Genomic DNA, 18,164 nt, shown 5'->3' with positions numbered 1-18,164 from the left:
ATGATCCCCTCTTTCCCAAGAAAATCCAAGCTGAATCTCTTTCTTCCTAGGAAGGCTTTTTCCTCACCATGCTCGTATCTCTCTCCCCTAAATTTTCCAACCTTTTCCTCCTAGTCTCTTTCCCTTTATATACCTAGCCTTGAGTGGGTTAGCATTCATGAGGGCTCCCTTGGCCCAGGCATATGGGGCCCACTCAATATTCTTGAAATGACACCGTTGGAACTTGCGCTAGCCTCCAAATTCGTGTTCGGCAGATGGATTTCCCCAAGGCATTATATCATGCCTTTGACAATATCTTGTGGTGATCGATTCGGGCTAAGCTCTGTTCGGGCCTTTCATCGTTGTTCAGTATAGCTAATGGTCGGTTCGTGCCTTTTAGTAGTGTTCGGTACAGCTTGGGTGGGTTTGACTTAAATGGGCCATGATCTTGGGCCGGGCTTTGATTCGTGGACCATACATAAACAATTTAAATTAGATTTTGATTGTGTAATTTTATGTCAAGTGTCGCTTCGATCAATTAAATTTTACACACTCTAATTTTGTTCTAAATGTCGATCCAATTTAAAATTACGTCTAACCATTTCTTCTTCAAGCTCATTTAAAGTAATTCAAGTATTCTTGATGTTTGTGGCAGTGACATGTGTCGTGTTTTCATAAGCCAATGGCTAGACTCAGATTCTTTTTGGATAGTCAAGTTCGATATCCACTCCAATGGTACACCCACTGGCTGCTATGGTTGCTTTTTCTACTAGTAAAAAAAATGATATAACGATTGATAAAAATAATGAATTGATGAAAATAATAATTTTGCGTGTAAATAATTTTAAACCATGAAGTAAATGAGAGGAGATATGTTAGGTTATGAGGCATATATGAAATAAAGGAAGTAGATTTAGTAAGGTTAAACAAACATATTTATCAAGATTAAATGAATATAAATTTGTCAATGTCCAAGTTAATATTTTTGGCATTAAATTTATGCCAATAGATGCGGCAAGCAATATCATAAGAAGATTTGTAGCAATATATAAATAACAAGTTAATGAGAGAGTATTCTCATGCATACGTAATTTGAACCAGGAGGCATATACAAGTAAATGTAAATGTGGAGAAATATGTTAGAGTACTAAGCAAGTCCAAACAAGTATATTTGACGATATTAACTTGTATATGCCTCGTGTACAAGCCAAATATACAGGTAAATTTAATTGTGTGTTATCCTGACGAATCTCGAGCGAGGTTCATTCATCCAGACGGATGAGGAAAACTGCTCTGGGCAAAAATGCCCTTATCACTGATCTTAGTTTATCAAACTATTTCTACTTCTTTAGTTTAATTCTCATATCAGCTATCAGCTTTATATGTAGAGGCACAAAAACAATAGCCACCACTGTCAAAAACTACCACAAGCACCGTGCAAATAAATAAAAAAAATTTAAGACAATCCCAGCAACCACTACACCCACAGCATAAATCCAAACAAAAATCAACAGAAACCTCGCACCGCCGCCCAAATCAACGAAAATATCAACACAAAATAAATTTTAGACATCCAAATCCGCCACCACTGACCAACAACGACTACCAAATCCAAGCTTTGCAGTTCATGATAACTTCGACTACCACGAGAGAGAGAGAGAGAGAGAGAGAGAGAGAGAGAGAATTTTGAGAATTAAAAAAAAAAAAAAAAAAAAAAAAAAAAAAAAAAAAAAAGACTAGCGAGAAGACTATCTCGCTACAAGTGGCGATCAACAGTGATTGCTAAAATTTTTTGGTTAGTTTATTGAGTCTGATGCGTGGGGGGTTTTGTGGGTTTTTAACCATATTTTTAACCTTAGACCAATTTTTTGAAATTGATTTGAATGCTCTAAGGTGATTAAAGTCAACAATCTCATAATTTTATGCTCTTGTATGCTATGTTCATTTGCATTGTTTGTCTCCTTAAGTACATTTTTATTTGCTGTGAAATTTGGATCTTTTCTAATTATAGCTTTTTAATCTACGTTGATTGTCCCATATATCGTGAAAATCAACTTTTTCATTTAGTTTTTTGTTTATTTACTAATGTACAACTTTTTAAAGTATTACTTTTTCTAAGTACAACTATTTAATTAACTTTTAACCAAATACAATTAGAAGGAAAAAGCGAAATAAATTTGTATCAAATGCTAAACCATCTTAAAGTATAAAGGTTTTCTAACTCTATACAACTCAATTTAACTTGCAGCATGACCACCAAGGGTAGCGGTTCAATAGTCACTAAGTTTACACCCATGTGGTTTGCAAGGATTAGGTTATAGGTTTGACTCACGCAATGGGAATCGTACATGGATTATTTGTATAAAATGCTGACTTAGTACTCATTGATGGCCTAGTGAGGTTGGGGTAACTATGACTCACTATTGGTAAATGAAAAAGTGATATTAATGATGGACTTAGATGAAAACCAATAAAATGTTGATCACAACAAAATTTTGTAAAAATATTGTAAAATAATTTGTATATGTAACTCTTTTTTTAATTGCAAAAACAAAAACAATCTACAATATGCAAAAGTGATACAAACCAATACATCTATTCAGGGATGATTGACCAACTACATCACATCTCCACAAAGCCCCTTAGGGCAAGCCAGCAAGTCCATCCTCGTCCCAAATAAAGAAGGGAGCCCATGAACCCTTGGCCAAGCCTAACTTCATAAAGAACATGAATGGCTTGTTGGATGACATTTGAGTTTCATCACGAAATTCTTGGTTGATTCTTACTTTTATTGTCACATAAATTTTTTGAAGTCTACATTTTTTCACATTATTATTTTTGTTATTTTTTTTACATGTCGCTTAAAACTCTTTAAAGTAGAATTCATTATTTACATTATAATTATAATTATATACACACACATATATATATATATATATCCATCATTAATTAAACATTGCATCTTTTTAAAAAAATTATTAAAAAAAAACAAACTCATCATTAGAATTCTGCAATTCACATTAAATTACATTTGATATATTTTTAAAAATTTTAATTACATTGCATCTTTTCTTTATAGATATATAAATTGCTTTTGTTACGTGCTAGCTAGTCTAAATCAATAAGAACTCATTGTTTTTATTAAAATAAAACAACTCAGAAACTAAAAATAAATTATGGTTAAATTTAAGTTGATTTGTTTATATTAATTACATTGCTTCTGTCTTTAATGTAATGAATGATTATTGGTAAATGAAAAGACGATATTAATAGTAAGCCTAGATAAAAACCTATAAGAGATTAGCCACATCAACATTTTATAAAAATGTTGTGAAATAGTTTGTGGCTATAACATTACTTTTTTTACAAGAAGAATAATGTTAGAGATACAAACTATTTTACAAAAATTTTTACAAACTGTTAATGTGGTGAGTGATTATTGATAAATGAAAAAGTGATATTAATAGTGGATTTAGATGAAAACTAATAAAATGTTAGCCATATCAACATTTTGTAAAAATGTTGTAAAATAGTTTGTGACTATAACATTACTCTTTTTATAAGAAGAATAATGCTAGAAATACAAACTATTTTACAAAAAATTCTACGAACTACTAATTAATGTGGTGAATGATTATTGGTAAATAAAAAAGTGATATTAATAGTGGGCCTAGATAAAAACTAATAAGAGATTAGCCACATTAACATTTTGTAAAATATATTATAAAATAGTTTGTGACAGTAACATTACTCTTTATAAGAATATATATATAACAACTTGTTACTAAACAAATTCTATAGGGTCGTTGGAGGGCGCATTGTGACTAAAATTAGAGGATTCAAACTCAAGACATTAACCTCATTCAAACCTTATATACTGGAGTAAGTCTTTATCACTGGATCACTCACCTTAGTGATGCCTTGCATCTTTTATACAAATTCTCTTTTTTGGATTTTTTTAATGAATATATTTACACACACATATATATATATATATATTTTTTATCAAATTATATGTTAGCAATATTCTACAAGTACTGCATCCCCCCGGTCGGTAACTGTATTTTTTTCACAATGGCTGATTGATATGTTAAGATTTGCATCCCCGGTAACTGTATTCTGAAAAATAAACGAAAGAACTTGTAGTGGTAATAATCAAAGGACCATGAATACAAGTTAGCCATATAAAAATTAAAAATTAAAAATTAAAAAATAAATAAAAAAACCTAACCTGTATCATATCCTTTTGTGCGAGACAGCCCAATGGTTTCACTTGAGAACCCTACAAAAAGACCATGAATACAAGTTAGCCACATAGTTGACAAGCAACAGGCCCAGAAGGGAAAAAAAACAATTTATTAAACTGAGTTGACAAGCCACAGGCCCAGAAGGGAAAAAAAAAACAATTTATTAAACTGAGTTTGATCAACCGCATACGCATCGTGTGCAACCATAAGGTGGCCATGTTCAAGAAGGATTTCATGCAAAATGGGCATGAACTCAGGCCAGTATCCATTAAGCTCTTCCTCGACTTCTTTCACAGTCAATTTCTTACGCCGCCCTGGCTATATCACCAAAGAAAAAAAATTCCTCAAACAAAAATATTTAATTCTTTTAATGAATTTTGTTTGTGAAAGTGTTTATGAACTTACATCTCGTTTAACATTATCGTCCTTAAGGTGCGCCACAACATTTCTGCAAAACCTCATAAAAGATATGGCAGACTCTTTATATTCAACGATTTTCCTTTGTTTTTCTGACAAATTTCCCAGGTGATTATAACGATCAAGCACCATAACAAATGTACCAGTAGTTCTGACATTGAGCTTCCATTCACATTTACCAAGGTTTTTATTTAGTGCCAACGCAAAGGACCTTTTCGACTTTCCAAAATACAAGAAAGTATGAGCAATCACCCTGTAGCTCAATCTTTGTAAAGGGGATAGAAAAATTGGATGATTTTCAATATTGAGCAACCTGGACAAGAATAAAAAGAAGCTTAAGTGAGATATTTTACAATAAATATTAATGTGCGTGTGTGTGTAAAGTTTACTTGCATACTGGCTGGGTTCTGTCTTTGAGATGTAGGTAAGAAACAACTTAAGTTCTGTTGGAATGTCATGTTGCTCGGTTTTGAAGGATCTTTGAACAATGGTCGCCAAGTGCTTATAATCTGAATAATCATCCTGTAATCTTGGCCCGACCATTCACGATCACAATATTTGTCTCACTTAACTTGCCATGACATCTATTTTTCACACGATGGAGATAACCAATGCCCCTTAAAACATCCCTATCACATAGCCAAGAAAAGAGTGACAATCTAAAAATTGGTTTTGATGAAGACAATAGAAATCAAATATATATTACCTAAGAATTTGAAGAAATTCTGGATTCAGATTTTTGCCTTGTTGATCAGAGAGATAATTCTCTTGCAACCATTGTTTGAAATTTTGTTCGTAGTGCTCCATTACATAGAAAACTTGGTTGCAGTTTGGATTGAAACAAAAAATATTCTTCATCACAAACTCATTAGAGCATGCGACTGCCAAGTTGTACGATTCTCTACTTAATGAATCAACTCGTGGTGCAACATTATAGATGACATGGCCTATGTTCTCTACATTGACTTGGTACACCCCATCATAGATTTTTTTTATCAAATCATGTTTCAGTTTTTGAACCATGAAACCACTAGTTCCTTCCCTTGTGGTATGACAATGACAAGAAGCATGGTGTCTCCTTGGGCCCAATAATCCACTGATGCCTAAATTCTCAACCTGTGGTGTGAATTATGAATTATGAATTATGGGGTGAGTAACTAAACAATTAGAGTAGCTACTATACCTGTATATATAAAGTAATGATGGACTAGAACTGTGATATGCACTAATGGATGAAGAAAGAGCTGAATGTTTTTAACTTGGAATTAAGGCCTAAATTTCCACTTTCTTTGATACCATAATCAATTATTATTTGTTACAAAAAATTTCTGCGGTTATGAATCATGAATTAATTAAATAAATGAATTATTATTCTAATAAAATCAAATTATATATACAAAAAATAAAGTTCTCATTTGTGAACTAAATGCCTAGCCCTTCCATTGGAGAAAATACACCCTATTTTAGGTGTATGTTTATCCTCTCTCATGATTTGTGAGAGGGAGGAAGCATACACCCGAAACATGATATGCTTTCTTCTCTTAATTTGATTGTCTTTATAGAAGATAATATTCAAAGAAATTCGAATCACCTGTATTAAAACCAAAGTAACTAGTAATTTTGAGTTGATTAAATTCTCTTAGGAAAATCAAGAAGAAGCATGTCATTACAGCATAAAATTCAATTTACAACATTGGCTTGCGACAATTTACTAACATAGTACATACCATGTATTACCTTGGGTGAGAAAAAGAATCAAGAAATTAAAGCCTAATTAAAAATTAGATAACATAATGAAAGTGAAATCTGATGATGTATTACCTATCATATTGCTCAAATAGTCTGAAAGACTAGCATACTCACAATTCTATGACCTAATTCACGGCTTAACTCACGAAAAACATCCATCCGTGACTGGATAACAACCATCAGAAGCACAATTGCAACACCAACCGCACACCAACTTAGAATCTCATGAAGAATCTCATTTAGAGCCTACAGATCATCATTACAAAAACATTACATAAAATCCATTCACATATACATATATACACACTCAAAGGAATAAAAGAGACAGTACATCAATATCAGAGCAGACAAAAACGAAAGCGCAGATCAGTGTCAGAGACACCAGAATATTTACTGCCTCCCTATCTCCCCGCATTCTCTCAGCTTTTTTTTCAATTTCAGGTACAAGAAAAGAAAATTTCTGGAGCTTAAACCAAATGGTCAAGAAAAGTGGTTTTCTCTCATTTGCTGTGCGTCAAAGCAGTCTGATTCTCAGCTTGGTTCTATTCTATATATGTTTTAGTGGTGGGTGCTGTCAGCTTTGTACCTCTTGTTTATGAAAGCAGAATACTTAACCTGTCACAGCTATTCAATGAAGTCCATTGGGCATTGACTCCTTTGAGCCGCCACTTGGGTCCACAGACTCCACACTCACCCACCCAACATGAGAACATATATATAACATACCATGAAATAAATTCATAAGAATATAGCTAGTGGAACCAAAATCATCATCCTCGTCGTCACTTAATTGACTCACCACCATGTAAGATTATACTAAACAAATGTAGTACCCAACATGTTATGATGTTGGAGCTAAAAAGAATTAAGGAAAAGGGAAAAAGCCCTCGGATTCCATATTTTTAGGCCATGAAAAGAATGATATTAGACCTACCGACAGGGCTAATTTTAAAGTTGTTTTTGGGTAATATTTGAGATAATAGATTATAATTTAATCCAATACCACTTCCATATTGGGACCATTCTCTCGATATTTAAAATGGTTAAGTTAGAAGATATAGAGAGAATTGAAGTAAAGGAATGATGCTAAAAATTGTTTTGATGCTATTAAAGAAGGTTGCTCCTGCTCCAATGTTGCTTGGCCTAACCAATCTATGATTTGTGATGTTTTAGACTTTAGCAAATATTTAGTTAATTGTAATTTTAGTTAGGTTAGGAGAGAGCTTAACTCTGCAGTACATTATCTAGCTAAATTTGTTATTCCTCATTACCTTTCTGATTGTTGTAATTTGCATTGTCTTCTTGCTGAAGTTTTGGATGCTTGCAAGAAGGAGATGATGCTTAGTTTATCTTTAATTAATAATATTCTTGATTATTAGCACGCAAAAAAAAAAAAAAAAATCACTTTTATACAAGATTCACAACCTACCTTAATAATTGTAAAAGAGAATAGGAAAATATCCACATTTTCATATCATGTATAAAATGTGGACATTGTTTGAAACATCTTATATTCGAGAAAGTGAAACCATTGTTGTCAATTTCATATTGTTCTACTTGATTAAATTACTAGAAAATTTCATTCGAGTTAGTTCCATCTCAAAAGAAATTCCAACCCACGATCGATGCATTCCAATAAATTCCAGTCAAAATGTAACAATAATGGTTTTTTTTCTTTTCAAAACTCATTTCTTTTTATTTTTTCATTACTTAATTCATCTGTATTATGTTTCACCTTATTCTATTAAGGGTGTGTTTGGATAGAACTTATTTTGCTGAAACTGAAAACTGAAAACTGAAAACACTGTAGCAAAATAATTTTTAAATATGTGAATAGTGTTGTGGGACCCATTTTTAATGAAAAAATTGATAAAAAATGAAATTTGTGGGTCTGTAAACAGTGCATATGTGCACTGTTCACGGCAGAAAGTCCACTTTTGCGGTTACTGTTCATTGAACAGTAACCGCAATACTCAAAACGCGTGAAAAAAAAAAAAAAAAAAAAAAAGAGGAAAACGCAGCAAACGTAGGAAAACGTGGATCCAAACATACACTAAGAATCTATTTTTCTGATCTCATTTACTTGACTCATATATGACTTTTTTTTTTCTTTGTTGAGATTTTTTTTTTCATTTACTTCATCATATATGACATGCTATAATAATAATGTGCATTATATGATTTTGATTTAATAAATAATATGATAAAATATTATGTGATGAAAAATTAGATCTTTTTATTTTGATTAGGATTGTTGTTGTTAGTGTGCGTACGCACGCCTAAAGGTACGGTACGTAGACTAAGGAGGTGTACGTATGACCCATCCAGGTTTGTTTTCCCTTCTATTTTTCAGTCTTGCACTTTAATTTCTTAGAAATAAATATTGCAGAGCCTAAAATTAAGCCTATCCTCCCCTACAGTGTGATCTATATCGCCCATACGCATGATTTTAACTTCGATTATGCGTTAAGAGGGATCCAACTTAGTTGAACACTGCCTTAGTGATAGAAATGAAAGCCAATCCTTGGATAATGTGTTGTTTTGGGTGTCTAACATTTTCTTAGGGCTCCTACCCTAACTTGAGATTCATGCATGGTTACATTAGACCTCTGCACAGCAGTCAAAGATGGTTCTTGGACGTATAGCTAGATGACAATGTAGGAGGCAAAAATTTTAAGCCAATCATAAAATGTCACATCAAAATTTAGTGGCAAACTCTAAATTAATGTCATTAAATTAATTAAATTACATGATGACATGTGTTATACAAATTGACATCACATTGGCATATCAAAATTTGCTACGTGTCATTTGGCCTACAAGATAAATATAAATTTTCTATTCAAAATTCATGGATAATTATTTTTATTAAAATAAATAAATAAATAAATAAAATAAAGATAAATTTTCTATTCAAAATTGATAGATAATTATCTTTATTAAAATAAATAAATTAAATAGAGATAATTATTTATCTTTGTTGATTATTATCTTTATCAAAATATGATTTTTATCAAAATGGATAAATAGAGATAATTATCTCTAAGAAGAATTTGGGTCAATTAAAAGTCTACTATATACTTTCAAACATATCAATTCAAAGTGGAACTTATTTTCTGAAATCACTATAAATAGAGGACATTAGGGGTGTCAATTCGGGTTAGTGTGTCGGGTTCGTGTCATGTCGAGGTAGGGGTATTCGACTAAATGGCTCAACCCTAACCCGACCCATTTAATAATCGTGTCATGATCCTTCAACCCTAACTTGACCTGTTAATAAGGCGGGTTGACCTGACCCAACCTATTTGACACACTTAATAAACGAGTCATGTTGGGTTGACACGTATGTAACACAACCCATTTCAATTTGCATAATATTAAATATAACATCCATCTAGAAATAATTTTTTTTTTTTTTTTTTACATCCCAAAAAGTAATGCATACACTTCAAGTCTTTAACCCACATTCAAAATAATATAGTTCAACAAAAGTATAACATTCATCTAGAAATAAGTTCTTCACACTCCAAAAGAAGTGCGTACACTTCAACCCAAATTCAAAATAACAAAGTTTAACAAAAATAAAATAACATAGTTCAACAAAAATATAATATCATTGGAACTCGCTAAATGCTAAATATCAATATTGAAAGAATTTAAGCAAATAGTAAACTAATCCTTACTATGACCACAATTATCATCCATAGATTCTTTGTTGATGTCCAAATTCATAACATCTTTCACAAGCTCATCTAATTTCATTTGTGTAAGTTCTATGCCAAAAAAAAAGTATTAGTAGTTTTAGGGACTATAAAGTTTCAATTTTCAATTATATTCCTTGTAAAATTTTGTAATTACACTCTTTTCTTTTTAAATTTAAAATATATGTTGGATATAAAAGGTATTTGACAGATCTAAAATCAAATAAATATTTATTTGTTATACAAGGTAAACGGATTGTGTTAAGTGGGTCATTTCGGGTTGACACAAATAAATTGGCGTGTCAAACGTGTCTATTGCAGGTTACACGGGTTGACCCGTTTATGACACGTTTCTTATTGTGTCGCTTTCGGGTCGACCCGTTTATGACCCAAACCCATTAAGGCCTAACCCTAACCCGAAAAAACCCGTGTCGGGTTCGTGTCGTATTCGCGGGTTGGGCCGAACATTGACACCCTTAGAGGACATCCCCTCTCATTTTGAGGACCAAGTTTTCAAGAGGTCCAAGCTCTGAAGAAATTCTGTCTCAAGAATCTTTGAAGAACTTGAAGAATCTTTGAAGAACTTGAAGAATCTTTAAAGAACTTGAAGAACATTCGAAGGGTTTGAAGACCTTGAAGGACAATAAATCTCTAATAAGTTCAAAGCTAGAGATTTATTGTGAAGACCAATCAATCCATCTTCCAATTAAAGTTAAGAAGATTTTTTGTTCGAGTCAAGTTCAAAGAAGATAGAATTAGAGGGTATTCTTTTGTAAAAGAATTGAAATAGAGATTGTATTCATTATTCATCAATACAAATTTATATTTGCAAACCATATTTTTTTTCAATTGTTTGATTTTTTGCAATTGGGAAATTTTGTGTTTATAGACAATTCTTCTTTTTATCTTAACCTCTAAGTTAGTGATGTACTCCAGTGGTGGCTTTAGAAATTTTTTTTAGGGCGATCATTAAAAAACTTAAATTAAACAAATTAAAATTTAATAAAAAAAAAAAATTGAATATATAGAGTTATCGACAAAAAAAAGGAAAAAATAAATAAATATATAAAGTTTTACAATTTCATTCTACCAGTTTTCAAATTTTGAAATCGTTACATGATAGTTTATTATCAGTATCTATTGCTAATGTGGGTAATTGTAACCATTTTATTTTATTAAGTTTGTATAACATTTTTACTTTTATACAATTGTCATTATCTACTTGTCATTGTTTTTATAAAAACTAAATGGCAAAACTCAACTCATTAACATTGTATTAGTTATTGATCCACACAGTCACACTCAATATTCATACATAAAATAATATACCGCGTGTTTACTTAACCAATCAAATACTTGAACAATTGCTAGCTTTACTCTTTTTTTTCTTGAATCACTAACTTTATAACAAAATTTATTATAGCATGATAACAATACACACACATGTAACAAATCCTCCTATTTCCTAATTATTAAATTATATAAAGTTATATTATATTCATATTGTATACGCACACATCCACACACATTACAATTCACACAATCAATATCAGAACACACACTAACACACACATATAATATAAATTTATATTAAAGTGAGAGACACTCACAACTTATAAACATTTACTCTTTATTCTTAAAGTAGAAAATACATGTGATCAGGGTGTGTAATATTTAAGTCAAGGTATAAAATAATATTTTTTTTCTAAGTCTAGGGTTCATTTAAGCCCCCTAAACAAAGTGTAATGTCCCTGGTGTACTCCCTTACCCATGTTTAAGATTGACCCACAACAAGAACTCAAGAAGCATTCAATAAAGATATTAAATTGGTAAACATGGAGGTATTCATGAGCCACGTCCTAAAGGCGCCCACAGTTGCAACTCCACTAGAGACAAAGAGTTAAAGTCTAAAATATTAGTATTAGGGTTATGCTAACGAGTGCCCTTAGGACACTCATTAATAATCCATTTTAAGAAAGTTTTGATACCACTTTTATGGGAAATGAAAAAAGTTGTCAAAATATTAATTGTTTTTTTTTCATTTTCTATAAAAATTTTCTTTAAATGGATTATTAACCAGTGCCCTAGAGGCACTCATTAGCATTTCCCTTAGTATTAAGTCCATTGTCAAATAAGAATCTTGCTAAACACACCCAACATTTTACATAGGGACACAAAGTTTGTCTTTATATATCCCATATGGTGTTGGGCTAGGGCATCAAACTCCACTAAGTCACAAGTAATTTTTACTTCAGTTTATCACTCCACTGTCTATGTCATAGCCTATAATGAGTTTTAAGCACTTAATAGGTGTCCTACGTATGGGGAACCTTTTGGAGCCATAACCATAAGGATGAAGCCCTATCTGGTTGACCAACACGCGGTAAGCCATATTGAACTACCTCTAGGGTTAACCAAATTGCATGTGTTTGTAAATTTGTTTCTTTTCAAAAATTAAAAAATTAAAATTTTCAAAAATACTTTTCGTTTCAAGTGAATTCTTCCTTTGTCAAAAAGAAAATGTGCAAAAGTTTCAAAATATTTTTCTTTCATTTGCCCTTTTCAAAAAAAAAAAAAAAATTCAAAAATCAAGAATCCAAAAAATTATTTATTTTGTTCTTCAAAGTCCTTCCTTTTTTTCCCCAAAAATCTTTTAAAAAAAAACACAATAACACAAATTTCTTTTGTGTTATCTTTGAATTATTTTAAATATATTTAATAAAAGTATCAAATTATTACTTTTCTCTATTAGAAGATCAAATATTGATGACTTCATGAGAATGTCTATCTCTCTTTTTCCTTCTCTCCAACTTTTTACTTTACCAAATGAGAGAATTTATTCATCCTTTATTTTTTTCTTCCACGTCTTCCATCATTCTCTTGATTCCTTGTTAAACACACAATAACAGACTTTTACTAATGAAGTTAGTTAAGGACATGACTTGTCAAGAATCACACACATGAACATATCAATTATCAAAAAGCATTACGTTATAAAGCATATAGATGCAAACGCATATGCACACAAAACTTTATATAAACAAACATGCATGAATTAAAAATTTACTTATCAGTTCACTTGCACACACTTATATATGCACAAATGAGTGTATATATTATGGATTTATTGTGACTAATTAATGTTGTTAACAAGTAGATAAAGTTGGAGACAGCGCCAATTGATGCAAGATTTCCCTTAATGAACCAAACACGACATTGCTACACACGCTACCTTGAGTACCACAAGTGAGTAACTCTTTATTCTTTTCTCTCCATGATTATCATCTGTCTTTCTCATAAACAGTTTCACCAGTTGGTTTGAATGACACATTATCATCTAATCTTAAGCTTATAAAAAGTTGAAATTAAAACATCTCAAACCCAAAAAAAAAAAAAAAAAAAAAAAAAAAAAAAAAAAAGACAAAAACCCCAATGACTTATTTAATATTGATAAAAGCTAAATTAAAAACAAAAAAAAATTATTGATGTTCTTTGTTGATTTAGGTGCATTCAGAAGAAAGGTAAACATGCACCTGAGTGTGAGAAGTTTGCAGACTATTATCGATCGATGTGTCCTCTTGAATGGGTAAGAAATAATCAATACATATATAGTTATGGCTTTTTTGTTGAATTCTTATGTTATGGTGAATTTTTAATTTCTGCATATTCAGAGGTGGAATGAACAAAGAAAACAAGAAATATTTCCTGGTCCAATCTAGAAAGAAACCAACATATGGATATTTGAAAGTTATTTGTCTTCAGGCTCTTTTGGATATACATCACTGTAAATTTCTTTAAAAAATCTTATCCTCTCTCCCCATGTGTGTGTTAAAAATAATTAGTATTCTAAAAAAAAAAAATTATTTATCTTCCTAGTTCCTTTATATATATATATATATATGAACTATGCAATCATGTATAAGAGTAATACGATCTACAACATAATAAATGCATGGTGACCATAAGAAAACTCATCATGCATACTTGAAATTTAACATTAAAGCAATCTAGGAAGTCTTTTTTAAAACATTTAATGAGATCCTTTCAGTGTTACGAAAAGGGGGAAAATAATTGTCTTTCTTTTTCATTTTTATCAAATAACAAGATTAAGTAGTGCATATTTTTCCCCTAAAAAAAAAAGTTGTGCATATTTTATTATGGATTAGAATACTTTTTATAACCTTTTAAGTTTGAGGTTGCTTGTAGATCCTTTTTTTAACATGAAAACTTGTGTGGGGCCCAATAGTCTATGGGCCCGGCTCGCTCGCTTATGGGGAGTCCACAGGTCACCAAACTAAAGGAGGCCAGGGCCCAAGCCCAAAAATAGCGAGTCCGATGTGGTTCAAAGATACGTCCGAGGACCGCTCAGTCCTCGGAAAGCCCAGAACCCCATTGACGAGAATGGGATACAGGCAAACTTGAAAGATCAGAAAATATCTCACGGAAATAGTCCTTAATACCCTTCATTGACATGACATCGCCCCAAACAGAGCCGGATTTTTAGGCTTTATGGACCATCTCCCACAATTCAGGGATTAGACTGATGGGACAGATATCTGCCCTGGAAAGATCGACCCTACACGTGGACGAAGGACGACGAACGTAGGCTAGTATAAAAGAGAACGTTATGTGACCAAAGGATGGGGGGGGCTCCATCTAGCTTCTGGAGAAAGACTCGATGAAAGAGAATGTCTGGATAATACACGCCGGACTCCACATAAAGACCCTCCGACGGGTAATCGGGGACAGCACCATCGCTCCTCGGACATGATCCGAGGAGCCAAATCCTCCTAGACACGAGATTGATGGGCCTGAATATCCAGCCCCAAAGCTCTATCTCATATCGGTTCACCTATAGTCCGGCCCGAACTGTCGCCCTGTGATCCAACGCTGGCCTTTCAAGCCCACTCTCTACAAATATTATTGTGAGGGACCCTCCGTGTGCGAGCCCAACTTCGTTGCTGGGCCGTTAAAGATTTTGTGTCCCTACAATTGGCGCCGTCTGTGGGAAAGGTTTGCGCGTTGGCACGGGTGGTGCATGAGTCAGCTCTTCGGCAAACAAAGGTTCACGAGTTTTTTCCCATTTCCGGCGACGTACAATTTTTGCTCCGCCATAAGCCTTTGCTAGGGGCTATGCCTTGCACTGCCAACGGAGCGGACAGCTCTAGGGGCTCGCGGCCTCGAGCCAACTCCTCCCTCCCTGGCCTAGGGGCTGACTTTCGAAAAACAAATCAGTATAGAGAAAAGACTACAAAAAAGAAGACATCTTAAAAGTAATGGACAGAACCAAGGCCTTGCATGGTCCTCGGACCCAAGCCTATGGGGAAACCAAGTACAAAGAAGACATCTTAAAAGTAATGGACAGAACCAAGGCCCTGCATGGTCCTCGGACCCAAGCCTATGGGGAAACCAAGTACAAAGAAGACATCTTAAAAGTAATGGACAGAACCAAGGCCCTGCATGGTCCTCGGACCCAAGCCTATGGGGAAACCAAGTACAAAGAAGACATCTTAAAAGTAATGGACAGAACCAAGGCCTTGCATGGTCCTCGGACCCAAACCTATGGGGAAACCAAGTACAAAGAAGACATCTTAAAAGTAATGGACAGAACCAAGGCCTTGCATGGTCCTCGGACCCAAGCCTATGGGGAAACCAAGTACAAAGAAGACATCTTAAAAGTAATGGACAGAACCAAGGCCTTGCATGGTCCTCGGACCCAAGCCTATGGGGAAACCAAGTACAAAGAAGACATCTTAAAAGTAATGGACAGAACCAAGGCCTTGCATGGTCCTCGGACCCAAGCCTATGGGGAAACCAAGTACAAAGAAGACATCCTAAAAGTAATGGACAGAACCAAGGCCTTGCATGGTCCTCGGACCCAAGCCTATGGGGAAACCAAGTACAAAAAGGAAAATCCTAAAAGTAGTGGACAGAACCAAGGCCTTGCATGGTCCTCGGACTCAAGCCTATGGGGAAACCAAGTACAAAGAAGACATCTTAAAAGTAATGGACAGAACCAAGGCCTTGCATGGTCCTCGGACCCAAGCCTATGGGGAAACCAAGTACAAAAAGGAAAATCCTAAAAGTAATGGACAGAACCAAGGCCTTGCATGGTCCTCGGACCCAAGCCTATGGGGGAACCAAGTACGAAGAAGCATCACTGGAATCCCCTATATCCCAGTCGATTGCTCAGATGGATTGCTTAGAAATCATCAGCCTTGGACGATATTCACGCGCTTATCACAGAATATCCAACTGATATCTCGGTTAGTTTTCTTAAGTTTGATTTATTATAAATTATCGATGTAATGCCTGGTAGTGTTGATAAATTGGAGTTAGTTGAATTATGCTTCAAGCCATTCGGCTCTAAATGCTCTCGAAGAAACGCACACATAGGGCACACCCATTCAAGAAACAGTGTTGTCAAAGAAACAGTGCTCAAAACAAGTAAAGAAATTTCCATTCTTATTATAAAGAAGAGATAGTACAGCGTACAATGAAAAGCTGGAATCAGCCTACGTCGAAGCCTACTACATAAGCAAGAAAAAGAAAAATACAAGAAAGCTGGAGAAAGCCGAGGAGGTATGTCGGAGGAGAGGTTGGCTACAGCTCCGAGACCTTATTCTTCCCCCGCACCCTTACCTGCCCATGACTCAGGCAGCCAAAGAGACCTAACTCGAACCTGACACCGTAGAAGAAAAGGTGTAGGAAGTTGGAGGTGGTGGGGCTTTCTCTAAATATACGCCTACCGCAAAGCAGAGGCGCTGATGGGGAAAAATCCTTCTTCTGCCGCACCAAAACTCTGGCATGGACAGAACCTGCTTCGGATTTTGACTAAAAGAGGGGAAGATTCCTTTCCCTCTCGGTGGAGATGGAGTACTCCCCTGAACTTGTGCTTCCTGTGCCCATACCTTACTGTTTTAAGCCTTATGAAGACACGGCGCTTCTGCGGCGGAGGAAGTTCTTTCTTCCCAACCCTCGCTTTCAACATGTTATGCCAAGAAAGGAGGACTCCGGATATGGAAGGCGTGAGGTAAGAGAAAACCAAAAGGAGGGGTGTATATATAAAGCAACCTTTTCTCCCTCCTATTTATTTGAAAAGACAAGATGATGGCAGTCAACTCACGCGGCGTCCCAAGGAGCACTACAGACAAAGTGGTCTTGGCTCAACTTCCAACGTCAACTGCAACTAAGAGACTCAAGGGGCCTCGTAAAGGCGCGCCTCGATCCTTGGGGCGTCAGGGAAGTACCGCATGACCAGAGGCTGTAGAAATATCTCTTAATCTGCGGGTCCATTGAATTCGCGGCCCAGGCCCGCTTTGCATGGAGGCCCAGGGACACCCTGTTCGGCACCTCGGGAAATGCCTAATAAAAGGGGAAACCAAGTACTAATGCAGACGTTGGTCTTGGACAGAACCTAAGGCTTGCATGGTCCTCGGACTCAGGCTAAAAGGGAAAACCAAGTACTAATGCAGACGTTGGTCTTGGACAGAACCTAAGGCTTGCATGGTCCTCGGACTCAGGCTAAAAGGGGAAACCAAGTACTAATGCAGACGTTGGTCTTGGACAGAACCTAAGGCTTGCATGGTCCTCGGACTCAGGCTAAAAGGGAAAACCAAGTACTAATGCAGACGTTGGTCTTGGACAGAACCAAAGGCTTGCATGGTCCTCGGACTCAGGCTAAAAGGGAAAACCAAGTACTAATGCAGACGTTGGTCTTGGACAGAACCTAAGGCTTGCATGGTCCTCGGACTCAGGCTAAAAGGGAAAACCAAGTACTAATGCAGACGTTGGTCTTGGACAGAACCTAAGGCTTGCATGGTCCTCGGACTCAGGCTAAAAGGGAAAACCCAGTACCGATAAAGACCCAAGTCTCGGACTCAAGCCTAAAGGGAGAAAAGTCAAGTACATGAGATAAAACGCATAAGTTTTGAACAAAACCCAGGTTTTGCAAAGTCCTCGGACTCAAGCTGCTTGGGAAATCAACTGCCCGAATGAAGGAATTTCCCGGCTTAAATAATGGAAAAGGTTAAGGCTCGCGCATCATGGAGATGGCAGAGCAACCTAATGA

At 34.8% G+C, this 18,164-nt stretch overlaps 1 protein-coding gene and 1 pseudogene across 5 annotated transcripts in view; one reads left to right on the top strand and one right to left on the bottom strand.

Annotated features, from left to right (window-relative positions):
* Positions 1-7,072, bottom strand: part of LOC126710552 (uncharacterized) — a 45,291-nt gene extending 38,219 nt beyond the window's left edge. The window contains exons 1-5 of one of the 5 annotated variants that reach the window (XM_050411078.1): positions 5,041-5,482; positions 4,632-4,956; positions 4,417-4,544; positions 4,211-4,261; positions 3,620-4,098 (exon numbers count right to left, since the gene is read on the bottom strand). In XM_050411078.1, coding sequence (XP_050267035.1) covers positions 4,249-4,261; positions 4,417-4,544; positions 4,632-4,956; positions 5,041-5,186 — 612 coding nt within the window. In that variant the 5' untranslated portion in view covers positions 5,187-5,482 and the 3' untranslated portion in view covers positions 3,620-4,098; positions 4,211-4,248. Of the gene's footprint in view, positions 1-3,617; positions 4,099-4,210; positions 4,262-4,416; positions 4,545-4,631; positions 5,760-6,506; positions 6,639-6,723 lie in introns of those variants that run through there. The other 4 variants (XR_007649683.1, XR_007649682.1, XR_007649684.1 and 1 more) reach the window with 4 other exon arrangements.
* A 6,160-nt stretch (positions 7,073-13,232) lies between these two features.
* On the top strand, positions 13,233-13,812 carry LOC126708457 (cytochrome c oxidase subunit 6b-1-like; annotated as a pseudogene).
* Positions 13,813-18,164: the final 4,352 nt, after the last annotated feature.

Source organism: Quercus robur, chromosome 12 (assembly GCF_932294415.1).
Source record: "Quercus robur chromosome 12, dhQueRobu3.1, whole genome shotgun sequence".
Lineage (NCBI taxonomy): Eukaryota > Viridiplantae > Streptophyta > Magnoliopsida > Fagales > Fagaceae > Quercus > Quercus robur.
Note: the sequence above shows the minus strand (reverse complement) of the source record. Positions and strands in the feature narration are given on the sequence as shown.